The sequence below is a fragment of the Taudactylus pleione genome, unplaced genomic scaffold, assembly GCF_031769625.1.
Source record: "Taudactylus pleione unplaced genomic scaffold, aTauple2 ptg000128l, whole genome shotgun sequence".
Classification (NCBI taxonomy): Eukaryota; Metazoa; Chordata; class Amphibia; order Anura; family Myobatrachidae; genus Taudactylus; species Taudactylus pleione.
Window position 1 is genome coordinate 11172074 of NW_028284530.1, and position 25196 is coordinate 11197269.

Here is a 25196-nt window from a genome sequence, read left to right on the forward strand (position 1 = left end):
TTAATCCTCCATAGGCAAGGCTGTGATTCCTGACTGAATAAAATAGTAAGCAAGAGTTTGGGGCCATAGAGATATTTATTTGCGGTCATCAATTAGTAGTAGGGTGAATTGTCCAGTCAATGAACGGTTAAGGAGTTCTCTTAAGTGGATAATGCATGTAGAAGATACAACATAAAAACTATATGGAGAAATGTGCCATTATTATTACCAAGTATACATTTAAAATTATTTTTGCAAAAGGAGAACTATAGTGACCTGTGGTTTGGGTCCCAACCCGTAGGTTAGGAAACCCTGCAGTATATATGCGAATATTTCCTTCAGGTGCTCTGGTTTCTGTATGCTGACAAAATGAACGCTAGAGTATATATGTGTGCGCACTTATATGTATGGGAATTTAGACTATGAACCACAATGGGATAATGGACTGATATGAATAATAGATATTCTCTATACAGTGCTGCATAAGTTGGTGGAGCTATATAAATAAATACGAATATATCCCAGTTCATGTGTAGAACGCCCTTTTATGTCAGGCAACGCCTCTTTCTTATTATACGGCAACAGTGGCCTAAAATCTCCACTGTATTGGTCATCTAAATAGGGTTATAAAATGAATCACTATCAACTCATTTCATCTTAAACTACCTATTAACTAGGAAAATATGGTAATGTATGGAAGCAAATGACAATCGGCCATTTGCTCCCAAACACTGAAATACAGACAATGATCGTTCAGACAAATTAGTTATATCAGTTTGATTCAACCAATTTCTCTGAACAATCATTTTTGTCAGTTTGTGGCTTTTGGGAGCAAACGGTTGTCATTTGCTCCCATACTGTACATTACAAGATTTTCGTTCCAACCAGACAGATTGTACAGATAAATCTTTAGGTATGTACCCAGCTTTAATCACTTTTTATTGGTCTACCGCTCTACTTTGCCAGGATGGAAGAACATTACAGTGTGCGTCAGGAACGGTCCCTGTAAACCAATCTAACACATTTTGATATTCAGATCTTTCTCAAAGCAAATATACATGTGGGCAGCACAACATAAGTGATTGTCCATTGTTTTATATTGTGGAACTTTTACATTGTGTTTTATGTCCAAGATTCTTTATAACTCAGGGTATTATGAAAGATATACTTTATGTTTCTCTCCCAGTTTGTGAGGAATTACTGTTGTACAATCAATGAATGGGATAATGCCTGCAGATTAGGTAATATAAAGATTGGTGGTTTTGTAATGTGGGGCACAGGAAATATCATAGCTTGAGTGTGGTTATTCCTTTCCAAAAGCAAGGAAGCCGATAATCGCCAGTTAATGGTACTGAGAGATCATCTTTATCATATGCTATCAGTCAAGTGTTCTTGAAGAATGATTACACTACATCACTCCTGCAGGCATTGGTACACTCAATGCTATGGCACGTACAGGATATATTGGCCATAACACCAAATTAATTGAATTTATATTGGTGTTTACATGTTTTTCTTGTCCGCTATCTGTACTTACACATTACAAAATGTGTCGAGGTTAAAACAGATATTGTCATGTATGTGTAACGCATTAATATTTTGATACAGTACAAATATTCTTATACAGTATATGCTTCTAGTCATGACAAAAGGAAAATACAGACAAATTTGTATACAAAACCTGAAATATTTTACTTCTTTTAAACTTTGATTAAAGTTTACTTAGATTTCAGTGACTTAATACAAGAGCATTTGATTTAATTTGTAAATAAAACACTGTAATAGCCACAATAAACTTCATTAAAAATGTACATGATGCAAAAATAAAAATAACCATTAAAAAAAACAGCATGAAGGGAATTGGGGGATTATACGCTATTATATAGATGCTGAGCAAGGACAACACACAATCTCTAATGAAGCTTTCTGCAGAACTCTGGGAACCTATTCAATGCATGATGCTGGACTTCTTTCCCAAGGGGGCGCCTGTAGCAAGTCGATAATCCCTTAGTTAATAAGGCCGCCATTGTTTCCCGCTGGATTTTCATAGACATAACATCCGGATAATGTGTATATAAACGAAGGTCATACGAAATGTACAAGTATAAAAGATTACAAACATTAATAAATTATTACGTCATCACAAAACACAGAACACTTCACAAGGTGCTATTAAAATAACTGCATCATCTTCTCATAATACAAGAATTCAAACAAGGAGCTGGTATATCATTTGAAGGCCAGTCTTCAAAATATGTTTTTTTTCCTCTTTTTTCTTAAATAGTTTATTTTTATATTTGATATTTTTTAAGACATCTTCTATGGCTGCACAAATGAACTTGAATTCCAGGCAATATTTTTTTTTTTCTTTTTCTCGCTCATAACAAAATAATAAAAAAATAAAACAAGGTTTATTATACTTGGTAGAATTTTGCATAAACACAACTGAAATTATCTATAGTAAAAAAAAAAAACTTACGATACTGTATTTGATCGTGTAGAGAAAAGGGATTTAAAAAGCTATTTACAAGCTACATTCTATGAAAAAATATACCATAGCGAACACATAATAAAGAGAACTTAAAAGTAAGGGATTGCCTGAGAAACAATGGTGTCTCCTTGTAAGTGCCGACGTGCAGACTAGTCATTCCTACACTAAACACTAATTGCTGGAAACTAACGAATCGAGTTACATTGTCAGAACACGACACTGTCCTATGATTTAAATACTGGGGTCTTGTGCAGTCGCAATGTTTAAAAAAGCGTGTGGGTGTAGGTATGTATCGATTACGATTTGAGCACCCGTTGATGTTTCTGATGCAGCTTACGTTTTGGATATTGCAAGGACAGCAGGACGCCTATGTGGAAATGGGGAGGGAAAAGCAGTTTTGTATGTATACCGATATATATAAAAAATAAAATGACAAAATATAGAAAGGGAATGGCTTACTATAAGTGCTTGCCAAACAAATGTCTTTCAGCAGTTCAGTGCTATTCCCAAGATGTTTGGCTGGATTTGGGCATCTTTATCAAACCGTAGAGCCAAAAGAGATCATATAAAACAGGAGCTACATGGCACAGATAGCAAGAGTTTGCTGTAATCCATGTCAAACAATACAAAGAAAACCAGATTGTTCGTTAAGGGCCACCGCACATGCATGCTACCTGTACCAAACTAATTTGTGTTTCAGGTACAAATAAGGCAATGAGTGCTTTCACTCACCCAATAGCCATGAGGAACTAAATGATCTCAGTAAACTGAACAAAACAAAATATTTGGAAATTGGTGCATTTTTTTGCATGGTCCCTGCAGGACGGGACAGAGCTTAGAACCATCATTTGGATGTATATAGTTTGCAAATAAGTAATAGCAGCCATTATGATGGCATTTGTAACAATGCTGGGAGTGGTTGATAGAGGAGTGGAGGAGAGTTCCTTGTTTGACCTTGACGTTGTCTTGTCTCTTCTTGGCTAGTTTTATTGCAGAAATCTCTTTAAATGTAAGAAATTGCATCTGACAGTCTGTAACAATCCAAAGGCTACATAATAGCAAGAGTTCAACAGCTCACAATCTTTTACAATAAGCAGTTAAAACAAGCCTATGTTAACTATGGTTCTTTTACTAAAGAACTGCAATTGCATCATACCCTGCCAACCAGAGGCTCACTTACCTCTCCCTTTAATTCAGGACCCAATTAGTTTAGTCTTTGAAGACAAAATGTTTACTGGCAATGTTTAAACCATCTATAAGTGCACACTCACTGAAGCAGTGAAGCATAGATCATTAAAAATTAAATCTAAACTTCAACTTCATGGCCTATGTTCTTAAATGATGGGTCTGTTTTAAAAAAAAAATACAATTTTAAGTGCAATAATGGGTTCTGTGGTGTGCTGTGATGTGCAATTACTTAGGCTCTAGCAATGTAAGTAAGCACAACTCAAAAAATAAGAAAAACTGAAATACAAAATAATATTATGACTTCAAAACATGTTAGGAAGCAAGTGGTAGAACAATGTTGTGTAAACATGGCTATGGGGATTAAGCAATTTCATCTGGTGTAAAGCACCAAAAGGACTGACCAAAACAACAAAAAATCCTGGTTATTACTAGTTTTGTTAAAAAGATCCTTCCCCAAATTGATCTCACTCTCAACAGGTTTAAATTAACTCTTTTGTACAGCTCTGTAGCTTTATTTCACAGGTGCATTGACCCTTGATATTATATTGATTGTAATATGTTCTGAAACCACAGGGGCTTGTAAAAGGAAAGCTGGATAACACAAGGTGTTATACTGTATCCATTTAACCTTTGAGAAAGTTTTTTTAATTAAGCCAGTGTGTGTGTGTATTTCCTGTACAAAGTACAGATCAATCAGAGAAAAGCAAATGGTTGGTGGAGGATTGCTGGCCAGGGGTAATAAGTGGTGCGTTCCTTAGTTGTTTTTGGGCCGGGTAGATATAATATAGCCACCAATCCTCACTACATAGAGACTAGGACAATAACGGACCAGCTCATCTGAATCAAGATTACAATGCAATGATACAAAGCACGCAAAACATTTTCCTAAGCTCAGGATGGTTGGAGTACGAGTGACATGATTCCCGACCAGATACATTGTGTTGTACGAGTTTTTGTGCCGTACAGGACACGTCTGTAACGCAGCTAAAAGAAAACAAATGAAGCAATGCATTTCGTGTTCCTCTCACTGACCAAGTTTAAACGGGTTCTTTCCTAAGACTGGAATGGTCCTATTTTTTTTTTTTTGTTTTCTTCTTTCCTGCAAACTAGTCACTCTCAGCAATTTGAGAAAGGACATTATTATTATTAAAAATATTAGCAGTATTCTGTACATGTCAACTGCTGGAAGTTAAAAAGAATTACTAAAATGGTGGCAGGAAGGTAGAGCGGGATGGGTTCCTCCTAGCACATTTGCAGAGCGCCACAGCAGTCCTTTGAGAGTTCAAGATTTAGTGTCAGCTCACAGGTCGACGAGCCGCAAAGAAAAAGTCTTGTCTCTACAAACACTAAAGGAGAAGTTTTCCATTCCGATGGATTTTCAGGATCTTCCCAAGCCTCTGCTTAGCTGTTGCCATGCCTTTTTTTGTACGTTTACCTGCAATCACAACACAAAAAAAACTAATCAAAGCATGGACTTCAATTTCACACAGGCTGTAATTTAACACTGAAGATTTTAATGTTTAGAGGTAGCAATGTGTGAATGGCAAATCTCTGCAATGATCTTTGAGTATCAGTGTTCATCCTCAGTTCAGTCATGGAAATACCATCGATGAAATTCCAAAGTATTTATGGTAGTGCGTAGTAATATATACGGTATAAGTTCTGGCCAGACCCCTTTCTGGGTCACTATTAGATGTAATCACTAAGCCTTGAAACGACTACTCATTCCAGTCAGAAATGTGCCCGTACCAACTGTCTTGCAGTAATGGCCAGCAATAAATGGGAATTACGGCTAAAAAACAGACATGCTTGAGAGAAATAGAACTATATGACACCAGCGATAGTTACTTTAGAATATCCACCAGAAACGTCCTTCGCAACCAAACTTAATCTTCACCATGTTCATTTTAACAACTAAAGCTGGGTACGCACTGAGATGATGTGTACCTGTATGATATGGCGACCGATGGGCCCACATATCGTATCCTGGGTACACATTAGAACGATGTAATGAACAACGGAACAACCTCTCGTTCCATCAGCTGAAAGAGATATCGTCACACCATGGCATGGAGACTAGAAGGGCTGTTTAACATGAAAGCAAGTAAGATGGATGTGGACACATCTGTACTAGGGATGTGCAGGCTCGGATAGGTTCGAGTTTGCACGTGGAGTTCGGATTTTTCCCTCCAAAAAAACGGAACTCAGAAAGAGGCAAAACGTCATCTTACATGGACGAACATCATCATTCCTGGACAAAAGTCTTTGTACAATATGCAAAAGCTACAAGAGGCATCTTAAGTAATAAGACGTCCACTGCCGGCTGCGTTGGATCAACTGCGTGACCATCGGACACTGAGGAACCCTCAGGTTACTCAGTATATGTCTAGGTAAATCAGGCTGCAGGGGACAGTAAAGCTATGTCCAAGGATGCAGCCACTGGCTTCGGAACACTCAGAAAACGGGGCCGAAATGCCCTGGTTTTCCAGGACGCTCCATGTTGCCACCTCTTCCCTTGTCAATCATGCTACAGTTTAGGGGGCACAGATCTGTACAGCCAAACATCTCAGTTGTACGTAAACCATCAGGTTTGCGCACAGCGCTGATTCAGTCCTTAAGACTGGACCACCAAGGAAATGCTTGAAGGGCCCTACTGCTTTTGCCACTGCAGGCCACTCTCTATATTGAAAAAGCAGGCTGAAGAAGGGTTGAGCAGTTTGGACAAAGTGCACACTGAGGGTCTCATTCAGACCCGCTCGCAAGCGGGTCGATGTTGTACCCTGCGCGTGCGCAAGCCCCGGAGAGGGAGAGAAATTCTCTCGCCCCGGGACTCACTACAAAAGGGGCGGCTGTCGATGTGTCGATGGCTGTCGATGTACTAACTAATACAAGCTTAAAGAATTTCAACCCATTATTGCGAATAGGGGAGAAGCATGATGTGAGAGGGCCTTCAAGGTGGATGCATGGTGGAACCGTTCTGTTTCCACTACGCATTCAATCTACAACAGGGGCAGATAAACCAGATGCAGTGAACTACATGTCACACTATGTCATGTCAGTTGTAAATTAAAAGCTGTCCATATTTATATATAATATTAGAATATCAGAATGTAAGCTCTCACGAGCAGGGCCCTCTTTCCTCACGTGCTTCTTCTTGCCTTACTTTTACTTTCATTTACAATGGTGCCTAAAACTGCTTACTGACACCCTGCTGCTTATTTAGGTGTTATGCAGCATTGTTTATAAATCATGTACTTGTCCTGCATTGTCTGTACTGTTAATAATAATAACTGTTGTCTTGTGTGCTCGTTTGTTTTTGTACTTTGTAAGGTGCTGCGGAACCCTTGTGGTGCCATATAAATAAAGGATAATAATAATAATATATATATATATATTGTATTATAGGATTACTCTAGATGCATAATGGAAACAAGCATCCACAGTCCACAATAATGAAAAAAATTTTGGGGCTGATACAGAGTTGAACATAGGTCAGTAGCGGAGTGTATCTTGCCTGTTTTCACTCTGTGCATGCTCCGGAACCAAGAGCACGCAACTACATGCAATGCCGAGATATCCTCACTTTCCCTTCATCTACACTTACCACCAAAGGGACATAGCTGTGCTGCAATAAGGCATTCTCAATTAGGTAATGTACACTGAGGGTGTACAGACGAAAATGCATGCTATGCTGACCTAGTATAGGACTGGTGCATGTGAAGCCTATTGATAGGGGTGGCCGCTGAGATGCATATGACTCTGCGTATCGGCGAAAATACACATTTAGGGCCTGATTCACGCAGCCTGATGATGTTTGCAATCTGCGCATCCATTGCAGTGCACAAACTAGTCCATGCGATCGGGAAGCGGTCGCTTGCTGCGCATAGACAGCTTGCTAGAATGAGTGACAGGACAAGCCGTTTGTGGGTGGTGACAGTGGTTGGAAACGGGGGAGTGGTGATGCGAATGCAGGGGTGCCTGAGCATCTTAACTCCATTTCAGAGGCGTGCATAAACAAGACGCAGCGTCATAGTACACATCACATGGTTGAATTTCACACTGAAGCACTCGCAGTGCTTGCAGTAGGGTATGGGCAACCACAAGTGCTGTGATCGCGTCCGATTGTGCTCGAGGTTACCGATGGTTGCTTACACATCCTGGAGATGACGTGCATAAGTGGGCGTCTTAAGACAGGCTGGTTGGTGTCTGCATACACACAGCGATCGCACGCCAAGACATAGTGGGCGTACTAATGTCTTGCCGTGTGATCATGGATTTGCATACTTTCGCTACATGCGAATGCATCTAGCGAGCGGGTTTGAATCAAGCCCTTAGTTCCATGCATGCAATCACGGATGACTTGCATTGACCCCCTTTATCTCTAGCCATTCATAGGCAGGCTTACAAGTACTAGTCTCGCCCTGCGCAGGATGACCATGTTGCTTTTGGAGGCGCACATGGTAAAATGTTGAAGTATTATGTCCCTGTCCCAACAATGCCCACTGGTAGCGGGTTGGTGAGAATAGATTTGAGATGAAATCACATCCTTAAACAGAGTCTATTGTTTATGGTCTGTACTTGAAATATAGATTGCTGACTGTTAAGGTGCCCATACACGGTGCGATTTGTATACGATGCGATATCGTATGCAATTGCCCTTGAACTCTCTCTGGCAGCTGAATTGAACGATGTGCAGAAAAAGCTGCACGATGTTCACCCAATCTATCATGCACGATCTAATGATTTGCATAATCATTCGATCGAGTGCGATATGATATATATGCATGTAGCACGGACAAGGGAGATCCGTGCTACCTGCATCCGTGTCATTGACACAGAGCATGGACAGGATCAGATAGACCCGTCTGTGCTGCTGCTGTAAAAAAACAAAAAACCTGCGTAAAAAAAGAACAAAAATGGCGTGCTCACCCCCACCAAAAAGACAACCAGCCCCGGGCTTTTAGTGACCCAGTACTGGTTGTGCTAAAATACAAGGGACAAACGACGTAGGGGTCCCCTGTACTTAAGCACAACTAGCACCAGTCTAGTCAGAACCAGCCCTGGTTGCCAAAATACGGGGGAAAGCGACGTAGGGGTCCCCCGTACTTTGCGTTACCAGCACTGGGCTCTGATCAGGGCCTGGTTCTGGAAATACAGAGGGAAAAAATGAGTAGGGGCCCCCTGTATTATCCAGAACCAGCACCGGAGTTTTTCTAGCGGGGGGCTAATGCCACAGCCAGGGGAGCCCTTTCACCGGGGCCCCCCAGCCGAAGCATTAACCCTGACCGCTAGTCAGACCAGGCCGGGGATCCCTGGGGAGTTGGGGACCCCCCCAATAAAGGGGTCCTCCTCTCCAGGGCACCCCAGGCCTAGGCTGATAGCCCAGGGCTATCCCCGGCACCCCTGGAGCGGTGGGTTCCGGGTTGATAGTGTAGTGTAGTGCATTTGATTAAAGTAAAAATATTGCCTTTTGCTGTGGAACTACAGATCCCAGCAAGCCTCCCCCGCATGCTGGTACTTGAAGGACCACAAGTACCAGCATGCGGGGCATTACGGGTCCACTGGTACCTGTAGTTCCACAGCAAAGTCAATGGTGGGAACCGTTCATTGGCTGAGAGGCGGAAGGCTCGCCTCTTTCAGCCAATGAGCGCTCAGCGGCGGGGGTTTCCATAGTGATATCCCGCCGCTGAGCTCTCATTCGGGAAGTACCGTCCAGTGGCTCACGTATTTCCGTTTTTTTGTTTTGCCAAAACCCCATGGATTGCCTACTTTGGAACGAAGAGGACCCGAACTTCGCATAGGAGAAGGTGAGTGTGGATATGTTTTTTGGAATGGTATTGAAATACCAGCTGCTCTTTAGCCGCCAGATCAAATACCACGTCCGGAAGCCTGACAGCAGGAGACCCCAATGCGACTAGGTAAGTAATCTAACCCTACCCTACCCTACCCCCCCCCTAACCCACCCTTAGTGGTGCCTAAACTTAATCTTCTCCCGAGGGTTGCCTAACTCTAAGTCCCCCCAAGTGGTGCCTAACCCTAACCCCCCCCCCTTCCGGCACCCTAAACCTAAGTCTCCCGGGGGGGGGGGGGGTGCCATAGCCTACCCCCCACCCCCCCCGCATGCTAACACTCCTGGGGGGGTTCCTAACCTTAAGTCTCCCTGGGGGTGTCTAATCCTAACCAGCTCCATCCCGGCTTACCTTCATACTTACCCGCTGTCTGGACGTTCGGGATTCCGGCAGTCAGGATGCCGACATCCTGATATATTCGGCATTTCGACTGCTGGCAACCCGTCCGCCAGCATAACAACTGCATCCCATTTTTTTTTTACAGGTACCCTATGAATTCTACTGGACAAGGGGACCGATGGGCTACAGGGATACATAGGTGAGTATGTGAGATAGTGTGTACATTTTAATATTGCTTTTGCTGTGGAACACAGGTACCACTGGGCCCGTAATGCCCCGCATGCTGGTACTTGTGGTTCTCCAAGTACCAGCATACGGGGGAGGCACACAGCAAAAGACAATATTTTAACTTTTATCATATGCACTACACTACACTATCAACCCAACACCCACTGCCCCAGGGGTGCCGGGGATAGCCACGGGCTATCAGCCTAAGCCTGGGCTGACTAGTGGTCAGGGTTAATGCTTCGGCTGGGGGCCCCGGTGAAAGGGCTCCCCTGGCTGTGGCATTAGCTCTCCGCTAGAAAAAGTCCACTGCTGGTTCTACTCATTTTTCTCCCTGTAGTTCCAGAACCAGGACCGGATCAGAGCCCAGTGCTGGTTGCGCAAAGTACAGGGGGACCCCTACGTCGTTTATCCCCCATATTTTGGCAACCAGGGCTGGTTTTGACTAGCCCGGTGCTGATTGTGCTTAAGTACAGGGGACCCCTACCTCATTTGTCAGCTGTATTTAAGCACAACCAGCACTGGGTCACTAAAATCCCGAGGCTGGTTCCTCTTTGGGAGGGGGGCACGCCATGTTGTTCTTTCTTTCACACGTTTTTTTTTTTATTACACAGATGCATGTAGCATGGATCTCCCAGTCCATGTGTGCATCTGTGTCATTGAAATACATAGCAGCACAGACGGATCTCCCTGGTCCATGCTACATGCATTGCTATCGTGCATGATGTGCACAAACACCGTACGATGTGTGTCACATCGTATAGGATAGGTCGAAATCTTACTGCAGGTTCAGTTGATCTGCAATGCCGGTAGATGACGCCGAGGACACGCATAGGCATCGTAATCATACTGGAATATGCCACTTTTTACATGAATCGCACCGTGTATGGGCAATCTTAACTTCTATATGAATTTCCTACCATAAAAGATGATAACGCATCAAAGTATCATATACCTATCTATCCAAGTATAATTTACTATAGTGTGTAATATATATATATATATATATATATATATATATTCAGACAGTGCTTATTTATCCTGTCTGCCATTAGTCCTCTGTGTAACACACGCGTGTCTTGGCTGAGAACTCCACCACTAACTGAAGGGTAACTAACGATTAGCTGCTTATTTTGTCAGGCAGTGTTCCATGGAGGAATGTTAGAAGCCGACTGTAAATCAAAGGCTGGGTTCCTATATTACTGAGCTGTGTCAAATGGAATTGTTGTCATTTTCTGCCATGAAGTCTGATTTCATTACATGTGTCAACACTTAGATGAAAGTATTCAAACTTGACTTTTAAAAAAAACATGGTTTCTGGAAACTACTTACAATAAAACATCTGACCCAATCATATCCATTGGAATAAAGTCCAATTTCAAGGTTTTTCCTCTGTAATTACTGGAAGGCCATTGTGTACAATACAGGTACTTTACATAGTTCTACAAGAAATGTATGACACGATTTCTATATGGGAATGTAGGCAATTTACATTTACTATAGTATTGTTTAACTATATTAATAGATATGACCTGTATGCTTTTGGGATCACAAAAACCAATAATAAATTAGCATTTGATTTACCTGCCATAAAATCCTGGTGCTTAACCACTATTTAAAAGTGCTTTATTTAGCTAGCATATTTGTATTAATTTAATTTACTTTATCTGCATTATGGAAGAAAATTTTTATTAGTTTAATCTCCACAAAAACCTATAAAGTGGTTTTGTGGCTTCTATCATTTATAGGGATACTGTAATGCATGTTTTACATACTTCGTGAACCAAAATAATCTTTCTGTATAAATGTTTTTGTATCTTTTTACTAGTTCTACATTTTTTTTACTTAACTTTTATGTTGTAATTTATTTTTTTCACATTTTTTCCAGTAAGGTAGATAGCGTATTTTGTTTGTTTACGTGCAAGAATAGACGCTTATATGTCATTTACACATGTAAAGGCTACTAGATCTTTGATTGTTTAAGGACCCGCCTATTAGAACATAGATCTTTGATAGGCAGTTGGTAAGTGATCAACTAGCGGGGTAATAAACTGTTAAACCAATATACACAGCCAAATATACAATGCCATCAATTCAATGCTGATTAGGGCAGGTGGATAAATCTGTGTGTGGGATAATAGGCGTAAGAGGGCGGATTGGCCGGACGGCCGATCCGTGGTCCTAGTGTGTACCCAGCTTAAAACTAATTGGACACAGATCTGGTATCTTGGCAATTAGTTTACGTAAAGATGTAACATACGAAAAAAACTAGTTGTCCAATTGTACGTAAGATATAGGTCCTGCCTACTTGTGCTACATCACTTATTCTGAAAAGGTTCCTTGTTGTTTTTTAATAGAACAAACAAATGAATATTCTCTGACATGGAACCTTACACTGCATTTATGCCAGGGCGAAGATCATGCTGATCACACTCATACCAGAATCACAAGAAAGGACCCAAGGAAGGAAGGGGCTCCTCATCATCATGACCACAGTTGAACCTAATATGTGATCTCTGTTGCTTATTACTGGATTTGATATACTTTTAGTAAAACATATTTTATACAAATTAAGAGAAGTGATACTGTGCATAGGTCAGTAGATCAGGAATAAGTACAGCAGCAGAATCATTTTAGTAAATACCATACGAGGTGCTGTACAGTCTTCTATACATACAGAATAAATACAAACTATGACTAATTGTATATTCCACCTATTCTTTCACTAAATAAATCTACCTACAAAACATACCTTGAACAGGATTGTTACCCTAGTTAAACAGCAATAGATATTGTGACTGTCTGGTTGACTTGGCAAGAGCAGAAGTTATAGGTGACTGAACAGGGCTTCCCATGATGTAAATATCATGTGATCAGTTTACATCCTACCCCATCTACCAAGACTCATCTTTACCCTAAAACTGACACCTCTATTTCAAAGCCCTCTCCTCATAACCTGTCACTTAGAAAATACAAACAAGTTCTTTTTTTTACAAATTGTATGTACATTTCAGTTGTAAATATACAAAAAGAGATAATTGTTTCTGTCAACCATATTATATTTTATTGAGGCATCTACATTTTAGCTAGACCTATGATGAACGTATATACCTTACTGTAAAACTCCACTGTGTTATAACCTACCACTATCATAGAATGTAGTGTGTAGTGATGGTGCACTTTTCAGGAATGCCATACTATAGTATTAGAATAACAGAATAGTATTAGAATAACCACTTATACATGGTTTACAGGTGTTGTGTCGATATTACATTGCAGATGGCCAAGCCATTTTCAAATTGCTGATCTGCATCAGTATTGCTAGGAACTTTTTTTTTTAGGCTAAAAAAGATCAGTAAATATCTAATGTATAAGCATCATACCCATATAAACAAGTGTTCTAACACCATAGGTGACACGGAGCCTCTATCTCCTGCCAGTACCCTTGGTGTTTCCAGTTGGATTTTGAAGAAATTAGATGTCAACACGATGACTGATACCATCCTGTTTGTTTCATTGACCATATTTAGCAGAATTAGCCAATGATTTCTTCCAAACCTATTTTCCATGCGATAAAGTTTTATTTGCAGGACTTTTAGTAGCTTAAAATGAACTATGTTTCCTATCACTGCAGCTTTGGAGAGAAGGAAAGACAATTACACCTTGCATCTGGTAAGAACACAGTCAGCTAGACACATCTTTGATTGCGGATGATGTCACTAGCGTTTTATTGGGGTGGCTGGTGAAGCTTACAGTTTCCGGTTCCTGACTGCTTAGTGTTATTGTGTAGCAGAACAATGTGCTGTGTGTAGGGGTATGAAGTGCACATTAAAAATTCTGCACAACTCCATTACTTAAAGGCTGGTAATAGACCAAATAAATATCCCTAAATAACCGCAAACAAATTGTGCCACTATGATATAATGATCCCGATAACATCTGGCCTGTTAGCAGTCACTTCGGCCCTGGAGTGGTACGTTCCATGTGTAGAATTCAATGTCCACCACATAACGGCAATATTACCCACTCTGACTGAAACATTGGTTAGGTAAGTTCAGCATACACTTCACATGTAGGTTTACCTTTGGCAGCTGAGTTATTTTGGGAAGACACAGACGGTCTCCTTTGTGCGAGGAACACCCCGGGGGCCATAGGTTGAGACCCTCTGTTTACTTGGGCTACGCCAAACGTGCTGACACCGGCTGTGTACTCGTGGTCTGTTAGACTAGTGCCCAGAGATTCCAGCTTTGTGGCTTCAGGAGAACTGCTTTCCTGACAAAGTTTATTTGTGTTGTTGGGTGAAAGCTTCTTTTTTGTGCTCTTTTTCTTCTTCACTTTTTGTTCCTCCTTTAAGGAAGCAAATCGTTATCATGAGGCTGCTTAGAAATATGGATTTAATCTAACAGGTGAGCAGTGCTTTAGAAAAGATCACTATGTGAGGAAGAAAAGCCTGTGTCTGTCTATTTATGTGGTATATAGAGGAAAGGGTCCAGAGGAGACTTCCATACGGTTTATTGGGAGGAGTTAGTAAGATTGCTGCTGTTTAGTTTTTTAGCCAAGTGAAGCGTCCTTGAAGATCACAAATGCATTTAGGATAACATGCTAATTATTGAATTTACAGGGACTGTATTATAGTAGGTCACAATCACTCATATATATATATATACTGCTGGCATAAACCAACTAAGGCACTTTGTACAGTCGATCTGTAAGTTAACCATTGTTTATTATTATGAAATGTTGATTGGCTGTACTGGCTAATTACCAAGCAATGAAGACTAAACTGTTCATTTTTATTTAAGGGAATCTAACCTAAAGAGAGAAAAAAAATCTGTGCAAAATTGTGCACAGTACAGAGGAATGTACATGTTGTATATATTGGTATTTTGACATGTCTCTTTGCAGTTTAATAGTTAGATTTTTCTACCTCTATCCTGTCTTCGATCATATTTCCCAACATTTTTGGACTTGACCACAATGAGATCAAATGCCTTCACAATAGGTCATACCCCCAAGCTATTGTACTGTGAAGGGATTATAACATATCAATTACATTTACAGGAGAGTTTAGTGAGGAGTCAAATAATTATGGGGAAGAGAAATTAAATGGTGAGCTTATCAAACATACTTGCTAGCACCATCATAGAATATAAGGTAAAATTCATACATTTATACCTTTAACATTTACATTACACCAATACAATGGGAAAGTGAAAATATAAAGTAAAGGCCCTTTAATGGCCTAGCAATGGGTATATATACACATCCTGCTTTCACCATTGGCACTTCATTGCTTTGTTGGTGCTTGGCAGGCTACCTTGGCCTTATGGCTAAACTGTATCTTCTCAGAGTCTTGAATTAATGAAAAGGGACATTAGCCTTATTCAGACAGGAACACAGTCTCTGCAAGCAGGAATCCTAAGTCTAAGGTACAAACGCACAAAATACTGTGCAGTAAACAAATTCAAGTATTTCAAAACTACTACAAAAAAATTGCAACTCTAGTTACACTGCGCAAGCTAAAGTACTACTGATCAATTTCTGAAAATTTTAGGACAACTACATTGAAGGAATTAAGGGCACAAAACTGTTTTACTCAAAGGATGCTCAAAGCACAGACACAGACTGTGGGAATTGTTGACATACAAATCATAGCTTAAATATCTATTAGGTGGGATACAGATTAAATCTAAAGACTATTTAACGAGGGCTAAAAACATTCTCATATCAGAGAAAATACTATGGTATTATTTTATTGTATGTGCTCTGATTTATCTAGGAGATGAGCTGTATTTAAATATGTATTTGATTGTGTAAATTTCTTCTGGAAAATAATAGCAAAAAAAAGAAATTAAAGTAAGGATGAAAGAAAATAAATTTAAAGAACAAAACAATGGCTAATGAACAAATGTTTGTAATAATATAATTAAGTAGAGGAATAGAGTATTCCAGTACATGTACAGTATGCTTATGTAGTGCATCATAAGGCAAAAATATAGGCTTTGCAAAATTCAAGGGATTGTTTTATATAATAAATTTATATAATAAATGTAAACATCAATAAATTTAACTTGAGTACTTAAAAAAGGGAACAGTGAACCAAAATATGTAATTACCTATAACTAAAAAAAACTGAATTAAAACACTGGTCCTCATTAGCAATGTTCACAATAGCTGAGAAGCAGTCCAAAGCTTCTTTGGAGGCGCTGTGCTCCTCAAGTTGCAAAAATGTGCATAGAGTTTTGTCATATGTTTATGAAAGAAGATGGCGGTGTTTGCGGAAGACAAAGAAACTGAACCACCGTAGGAAGGACTTGGGTAGTCTGAAAGCTTCCATATTAAAGAACTTTGCAAAGTAGCTCTCTTGTTTTCCACCTCTCCGCGCAGCTGTGGGTAGTGGTTGTTAGCGAAGAGATCTTTTTAGAGCAGGAAGAAGTTGTGCACCAAGGATCTGGTTTTGTGCTGTGGATCTAGTGCACTTTGCAAATTACTTCCACAGCTTGCAATATATTGCAGAATCAAAAAAGTGTACTGCAATTACAAAAACAAAGCTATACTTTGACAGTATACCATATTTAAAACTCTGTCTGTCTGCTAAATCTTTTTAGTAAATTACTTGAATTAAAATTTTATTTTTTAGAAGATGTGACAAGATTTTATTTCCTAAAATACTATTTAACTTTCACTTAAATAAAAGGAATTTAAAATACCTTATATCAGTCCGGATTCAAAAACTAGCTAACAGTAATCAAAAAAATAAGATCTCTGGAGTGAAAACTAGTAGCTGAACTACTGTACTACAAAAGAATAATGAGCTATTAAAACAAAAGAGAATGGGAATAATTCTGGGCACAATAATTATTTTTGGATTCAGCTGAAAAATCCTTTACAAGCAATTCTGCCAAATACTGTACTGGGTCAGAATTCTGATTTGCAAAAATCTAATACATTGTAGGATTATATATAATTGTTATAGAAACTGAGTGGAATGCATTGTATTTCTAAACAGGTGTTTTGATGCTATTTAATGGAACTACAGAAGCAATTTCTGACAGTTAATGCTGTCGGTCACACAAAAGCCTGAACGGTTCACGAGAGACTGTCGCAATGTCTCACCTGCTGGGTTAACTTGGCTGCAGCAGCTGCAAGTCCAGTTTCAATAGAGGCAACTCTTGTACCTTCACGAATAGGTCTGTCTTGTCGCGGTATGGAGGGGCCAACTCTCGCTAAATAATAAACATTTAATAAGGAACCAGCATGAATATAATTACATGCGAGAACCTTAAACATTCATTCATTATACAAGACCATCCTAAGGATAAAATTCAGAACCTAGTTATAATACTAAATATAATTCTAGGAAAAAAACACTAATATTTAAATGATTTTAAATTTGCACATCACTTTGCAGAACCTTCCTATATACTCAACAGTTGTTTGGTAGGAATATGCTGTTTAAGGAAATATATTAATTTTCCTTTGGTGGTCCTACAAATCTACGAAGCTCTCAAATATCTAAACTCTGTCAAATAAATATAGATTAGGATTTGTTTAAAACCAAGCCCTTACTTGCTGGAGAACTAGGGTCAGCTTCGGATCTGTACAGGGATGTCCCAGTCCCTGTCGTGGATTACAATGTGCAAAAATATAGGTGAACTATGCTAATGACCAATGTATGTTTAAAGTAGTAGTGCTTCTGTATTCATCACAATATACCTGTGCTGTCTCTGTGTATGTCACAATATATAGTGTTATTGATATCTCTATATCATGGATGACCAGTGAATCATGTATGTTTATTGTAACATTTACTGAGTCACAATGCTCATGTTATAATTGTGCATTACAATCTAAATCAGAGTTATAGACAATATATATATATATATATATATATATATACACATATATATTACAAATAAATGAAGGTAATGGCGCCAACTTTTACCCACTGCTTAGAGGATAGTAAAAAAGTATAGTGTAAAATGCGTTCTCCCAATCAATATAGGGTGTCAGCTGACCTAGAGTATACGGATTTCTGGAAAATCCTTAGGTGTAGATAGCATAAATCTACTAGGTATATAGCGACTGACGTATACTGAACCAAGTGATGTGCAAAATGTGCAAAATATATAAAGTGCCAATGCTACAAGCAATAAATATTCAGAGATACCATATATCTATTTAATACACACAACAAATGTAAAAACAGAACGGACATGTGTCTTTGTATACAGCAGCATGCTATATACTCATATTATCACAGTAAGTGCAAGTTCATCAGGCAAGAGGCAGCTATCCCAATGCATTTCATCCACTGCAGGACTTCATCAAGGGGTGCTGCTAGTAGCACCCCTTGATGAAGTCCCGCAGTGGATGAAACGCGTTGGGTAGCAGCCTCTTGATGATGAACTATTACAGATAAGCACTATATGAACTTTCTAAAGAACTTTTTACTGAATTTCTAAACAGTTTTAAAACTTTTTTAAAAATACTATCTGATGAAGTTTTAGCTGTTTTTACATGTTTGCTCATATACATACATCCCTTTGTGCTTTTAGAAATATTTTGATAGAGCATCAACTTTGGTTTTTTAAAATATTTATTAGCACGTTTTGCACTTTATGTCATACATAATTTTGCACTTACTGTGATAATATGAGTATATAGCATGCTGCTGTATACAAAAACACATGTCCGTTCTGTTTTTACATTTGTTGTGTTTATTAAATAGATATATGGTATCTCTGAATATTTATTGCTTGTAGCATTGGCACTTTATATATTTTGCACATCACTTGGTTCAGTATACGTCAGTCGCTATATACCTAGTAGATTTACGCTACATATATATTACAATATAAGTACACTACAGAGTGATGTCACTATAATAGGGTTAAAGTCAGTGTGAGGATTTTGAGTTGAAATACCTCAATAAGCCAATTAATGTTCTTGTGTAAATAGTCCAGGTGTCATGAGTGGCCGGCGTCCCGTGCAGCACCTTCTTACCCCTTGTGATGGGTGATTTCGTCTGAGCATCACAGCAATGTTGCTGGTGTTAGTTGGTAATGTCTTCAACCTGATGTGTTAGGCATTTCGTAGCCCATGGTGTCCTTCTGTCTAGTCCTGCTTTCTCCTCTCCATATCCTGCCTCTTGGTTGTCCAATACGCTCTGGGTGCAGTGTGAGTCTCCCGAGTGCTATGCCGCCGCGAGGCTGCACAGACTCGGTGTCTCAGCTTATCCTCCGATGGTGTGTGTGCTCCACTCCCTTGTGGTCCAGGAGGAGGCTTAGTCATGGGGGTCCCACAGCATTGGCCGGGCACGAGATTACGCGGGCCCAGTGTCCCAGTCTGTCCCCAGACGCTGTGTCCGCTCCACTCCCCGGTGGTGTAGGGAGGGGGATGTAGTTAGATTACCGGCGGCAGGGATGACGTCCGTTGGAATCCCGACCTGGGACTAAAGATAGGCTTCGAAATCCTGACGCCTATCTTTAGCCCCACGCTGAAATCCTGACAGCCGGAAACCTGAATGAAGGTAAGCGGGGCTTCTTAGGTCTTAGCTGCGGACTTAGGGTTAGGCACCCCACAGGGAGGGTTAGGCTATGGGAAGAGGTGGTTAGGATTAGGCTTGGTTGCTATAGGCAACATCTCCACTTCTAAAAACTCTCACTTTAGTAAATGACCCCCTAGTGTCGGGTCAGCCTGTGATGATGGGTTTGACTTCATTGTCTGCACTGAGTCCTTGTGGTGTGACTGTCCTTAAGTTAAACATCCATCTGAGCTCTTCTTTAACCCTATTATAGTGACATCACTCTGTAGTGTACTTATATTGTATTATATCCCAAACAGTATATATTGTCTATAACTCTGCTTTAGATTGTAATGCACAATTATAACATGAGCATTGTGACTCAATAAATGTTAAAATAAACATACATGATTCATGGGTCATCCATGGTATAGAAGTATCTACTGTATAACACTACTATATTGTGACACATACAGAGACAGCACAGGTATATTGTGATGAATACAGAAGCACTACTACTTTAAACATACACTGGTCATTAGCGCGGTTCACCTATATTTTTATACTGTCAAATAAATGCCTTTCAGCTATTGCAGCGATAGCCAACTCCAGCCCTCAAACAGGCAAGGGTATCCTTGCTGGAGTACAGTTGGTGAACCAAAATGAGACAATAATTATGTAGGTGACCTGTACTCAAGCATGGGTAGCCTCACAACTTGGGGGTAGGAAGGCACTAGTGTTGGAAACACTGAGGGCGGTATCCAATTAGCCCCAAACATTGTTTGTGCGCTAATGGATCCCCCGAGGCTATCCAATTAGCCCCAAAGTCCGGCCCGACGCCGGCACTTATCGGAGATTTTTTTGGGGGGACCTGATATGTCCCAAAAAATTAACCCTGAAAAGTGCAATTTTTTTTCCCCAGTGCAATGGCGAAAACACTTATCACGGATCTTATGTGTTTTCGGGCGAATAATCCTATTTGTTCGTCCGAACAAATAGGATAGGGTGAAAAAAAAATTGTCATAAAGGGGAATTATCAGTGAAAAATCCCTATTTATCGCCCCCACCCCCCCCCCAAAAAAAAAAAAATATCGGGGCTAATTGGATACCGCTAAGTAGTTGATGGTTACTAATCAGTAAATATCACAAGGCAGAACGCTGCAAAAATGAAAGGGTACAGCAAGCTGCAATACAGTTAATCATTCAAACTCAGAGGTGCTACGGAATGGGAGCTCACCCAAATTTTGTTTCACAACGTTTTAGTCCTCGTTCTATTGCACTTGCCAGATCCATTCTTCCGTTCCCAAAGAAAATAGGAACTGACCATTTTTTTTTTTACATCCCCATATTTAAAGTATTTTTTCCAGAGGAAAATATAAATTAATACATGAAAGTAAAACACCTTGATCAGACGGATTATTAACATTTTGCTAACCAGAACACAGACTATACAAATACACAAAGGCTTAAGAGTAGATCAAATGATATTAGTTATATAGAAAGTTGGATGTTTGAACATTAATTTTCATTAGTGCTGCATTTGACACTACAATATTGCCTCACTTTGACAAAAGCCTCATGCGTGGTGTTATTATTAATATTTAGTTGCTCGGATGTTATCCCTTCTCATGTCTCACCTGGACATTGATTGAGCTGACATCATTTGCGATGCTCTTAAAATTCTAATGTGCTAATTGGCTATAGGTTGTTCTAGCTCAGCCTACTCAAATATGAATGGACAGCCAAGATACTCTGTGTTCTGATTGACATGCTTTGATCTAACAATGGTCATTTTATCTCCTGCTTATCTTGTGAAAGTTTGAAGAATGAGTACAATAGTTCCTCTAGGTCCTAGTCAAATGCACCTAAAGCTGGCCGTATTTTGCAGTTCAACTCACTTACATAACAAATAGACATGACAATAGTTGTAGATGTCTCTGGAAGGGTAGATCTCCCCCAAATGGGAGGACTGAAGCCGCGTATCCGCTTGTCGATTTAACAGAGCGATTGAACGATAACGACATCGTTATCGTTCATTAATGGCGCACAAATCCGGCATGAAAATGTCGAATACGTCCAGCGATGCTGCACAACAACTTAAATTGGCAGTGTAATAATATAACAGTTCGCGCACATTATTTAATTGTCTAATTTTTTGTGTTGGTTAAGTTATATTATATGACATGATATTAGCACTAGGGGATATCAGCAAAGCAGAATAAAGGGAAGTAAAGAATCTTTTGTATTAAAGTCAACTTTGAGTGAAAATGTTCCTATCAGAGATCCCAATAATTTTGCATTGATAAGTTTTAAATATTCTAAAGTGTCACATAACTTTATTCCTTATTAAGCAGTGTGGCCAATAAGTTATGCTCTTGTCACATTTTATATTTGGCCTGATAATTATCATACAAAACGTACTAAAGATAGTTTCCAAATAAAAAAATAATCCGTTCAGTTTCTACAGGCAGTGACAACTCAAATGATATATGATGTAACTATAACTCATGAAGCTAAACAATAAGTGATTCAAAATCATGATTCCCATGTAACCAATATATAACACTTCTATTAATAAAACAAAAAAGGAATATTTATAAAAAAATATATTTTCTTTAAATGTGTACCATATGATTGAACATTGCAACTGATATATTTAGAAAATTTAGTATTGATTATATTTGTTGGAGCTTTATGAACACTAAAAATTGGTAGTCTTGCGTCTGCGATTTTTGAAGGGGCCCTTTTGATTGGGTAATAGTGGTAACATCATTATTTTTCCCAATTTAATTGTTTTTGTTATTGCTTTGGATTTTGGGACTACTCACATAAAAATCGTTCTGCGTCTACTTTTGGAAATGTACTGTACATGGTGTAAACAACTTAAACTTTAAAATTTTTCTGTTAAAGTACTGTACAATTGGTTTTGCCTCATCCAATCATCAGGTCTGTGTCACCAGGAAATATGTTTTATGGTAGTGTTTGAGGTGAGTCTATGAATGTACTTTATGTATAATGGGGCAAATTCTGAGTTGGGTGGAAAGGAAAAAAAGTAACTTTGCACCTGGACAAACCACGTACCAATGCAAGGGGTGCAATTACATTTGTTATTTTTGCATGCAGACTAAATACTGGCTGTTTTTGCATGTAGCCCACAAATTGAGGACAGCTTTATTTTTACATTGCAGTTTAGATTTTAGTTTGGACATGCCCCTCCCAAATCTTAATCTCTGTATGCATTTTACATCTGCACCATCTGCAGGGTAACGTGAATATATCAAGGTGCAAAGTTACTTGCTATGTTTTACTTTGCTCACAAAGTGTGTCTGTAAGGTGCAAAAGACAATCCACTGAAAGTATAGAAAATTGCTCCCTCTGCAGAATGACTCTGTGACTCCTCTACCCCTTTAACTCTAAAAGATATCTCTTCATGAAAAAGGATACATTGTTCCAGGGATGTGCAGTCAGAGTAGGCATGGGAGGCAGAGCCACCCCTGTCATACTCCTGAGATTTGATATATAACTAGAATAATACAAAGAAGAGATTTATAACTTATAAACATCTTTGTTTATTGTAATCAGTTTTATAGCTAACACACACCAGCTTTCTGGAGCTCCCTGGGACTGCAGGGAGACTAGAGATGTGGCAGCAATATCTCAGCCTCACTTCTGCATAGTCAGGTACTGCTTGCTGAGATGGGGGCGGGGCCACACCACAGGCTGTAAGCTGCACAGAAAGTAAGCTAATAGAGGCATGCCTTGAGTGCTGATGGACACCTTGGATGTGTCATGTGACCAGGAAGTGCACTGCGGTGAGATGGAGCTCAGTCAGCAGTAGCAAAAGAAGATACAGTGATGCAGGTAGGAGAATAAATGGTCATTGAAGCTTAGGGCCTGATTCAGAGCCGCTCGTAAGCGGCCGCTCGTTCGCTCCGAGCGATGTTTGCCCAACTGCGCATGCGTACGGATCGTAATACGCATGCGCGAACCAGTCAGTGCGGCAGAAAATCGTTTGTTCGCTAAATAGCGAATGCCTGCTATTTTGAGTGACAGAATGAGGGTAATGTGGGTGGTAACAGGGGAAGGTGCTTGAAAATGGGGAGTGGAGATCCGAACACAGGCGTGCTTAAAGGTCAAAACGGGCGTTTTAAGGGCATAATTAATACAGCAGCGTCATTGACCACGTCACTGGGTTATTTTATAGCCAGAACTGCTCGCAAGATTGTGGTAGCAAAAACCAACCACAAGAATAGCGAGCAGTTCATATGCTGGTCGATGTACTCGATTAATCTAATAAATAGCGGACATGACGTAGGATGCGAGCGGCCAGGGGGCGTATTTTTAAAAAAAAACGACTGCAAGTTTTGTTCGCTCGTTCAGACATAGAGGCGTGAACAGACCGCAAAGAGCGAACGGTTCATTTGAATAGCCACCCCTATTTTCTGGACGAACGACCGCAAATAGCGTCCGGCTGAATCAGGCCCTTAGTGTAGTGAGGGGAGAGTTACAGTGAGTAGGGGGTGAGACAGGCTCCCAGCACTCAGACCCTCTCCATGTGTGCCTCCCCAGCCATTGACCTCACTGCATGTCACTGCCTTGTTCCTGTGTGACGGCATAAAATACACCACACAGGTGCACCAAACCATTATGCATTTATCTATACACCTATATCTACCTAGCTCCCTTAAATCAGAGTAACACTGTACTCCCCTAGATATCCCCATCCTGGCCTCAAGTCCATGCACTGCCCAGTATAAACAGGAGCATTTTTCGGCAACAACAGCTGCATGATGTCACCTAGGGGGACATGTACTAAGCTCTGAAAAGTGATAAATCGGAAAGTGATAAACTATCAGCCACTCAGCTCCTGTCATCTTACAGGCTGTGTTTGAACAGTTAGGAGCTGATTGGTTGGTAGTTTATCACTCTTTCCAGAGCTTAGTACATTGGCCCCAAAGATATTAACGCTGTTGGTCCCAAAGGTGCTGTTGGGTCCAAAGACATTAACGCTGTTGGCCCCAAAGACATTAACGCTGTTGGCCCCAAAGACATTAACGCTGTTGGCCCCAAAGACATTAACGCTGTTGGCCCATAATTTTGTCAATGACCCTTACAGTATCCTATACAAAAATTAACAGCAGGAATCAAATGAAACAGTTCGTACAGATGTGTCCTCTTACACCTATCCTCTGTGCACCAAATGGCGCAAGACTCCTGGCATGATTCCCATGCTGCACACTTTTTCCTCATGATTGCTACTCCAATTGATTCTCTATTGATTCTAAAATTTTGCATCTTAATTTGCACAGTGTACCAGGTATTTAGGATTAGTATTTTTGTCACAAAGGAATTTGTATGAAGTTGCAGATAGAGCATAAGGATGCATAGTGCAGGTCACGCATATCGGACCGGTCTTTAGCCTTCTTACACAGACTGCATACTTTCTCCTCCGCTTTGCATCTTACTTTGCGACCAGTGTAACAGATACTTAGGATAAGTATTTTTGTAACAAAGGAATTTGTATAAAGACGCAGATTAAGCATAACGATTTATGGCGCGGCCACTCGTTTCAGACCTGTCTTTTGCTTTTTCACTGACG

At 40.0% G+C, this 25196-nt stretch overlaps 1 protein-coding gene across 2 annotated transcripts in view; it reads right to left on the reverse strand.

Annotated features, from left to right (window-relative positions):
• Positions 1-1666: 1666 nt before the first annotated feature.
• PHF2 (PHD finger protein 2) overlaps positions 1667-25196 on the reverse strand; it is a 305842-nt gene continuing 282312 nt past the window's right edge. The window contains exons 20-22 of one of the 2 annotated variants that reach the window (XM_088472726.1): positions 17188-17297; positions 14148-14418; positions 1667-5087 (exon numbers count right to left, since the gene is read on the reverse strand). In XM_088472726.1, coding sequence (XP_088328852.1) covers positions 5005-5087; positions 14148-14418; positions 17188-17297 — 464 coding nt within the window. In that variant the 3' untranslated portion in view covers positions 1667-5004. Of the gene's footprint in view, positions 5094-14147; positions 14419-17187; positions 17298-25196 lie in introns of both variants that reach the window. The other variant, XM_088472727.1, reaches the window with a different exon arrangement.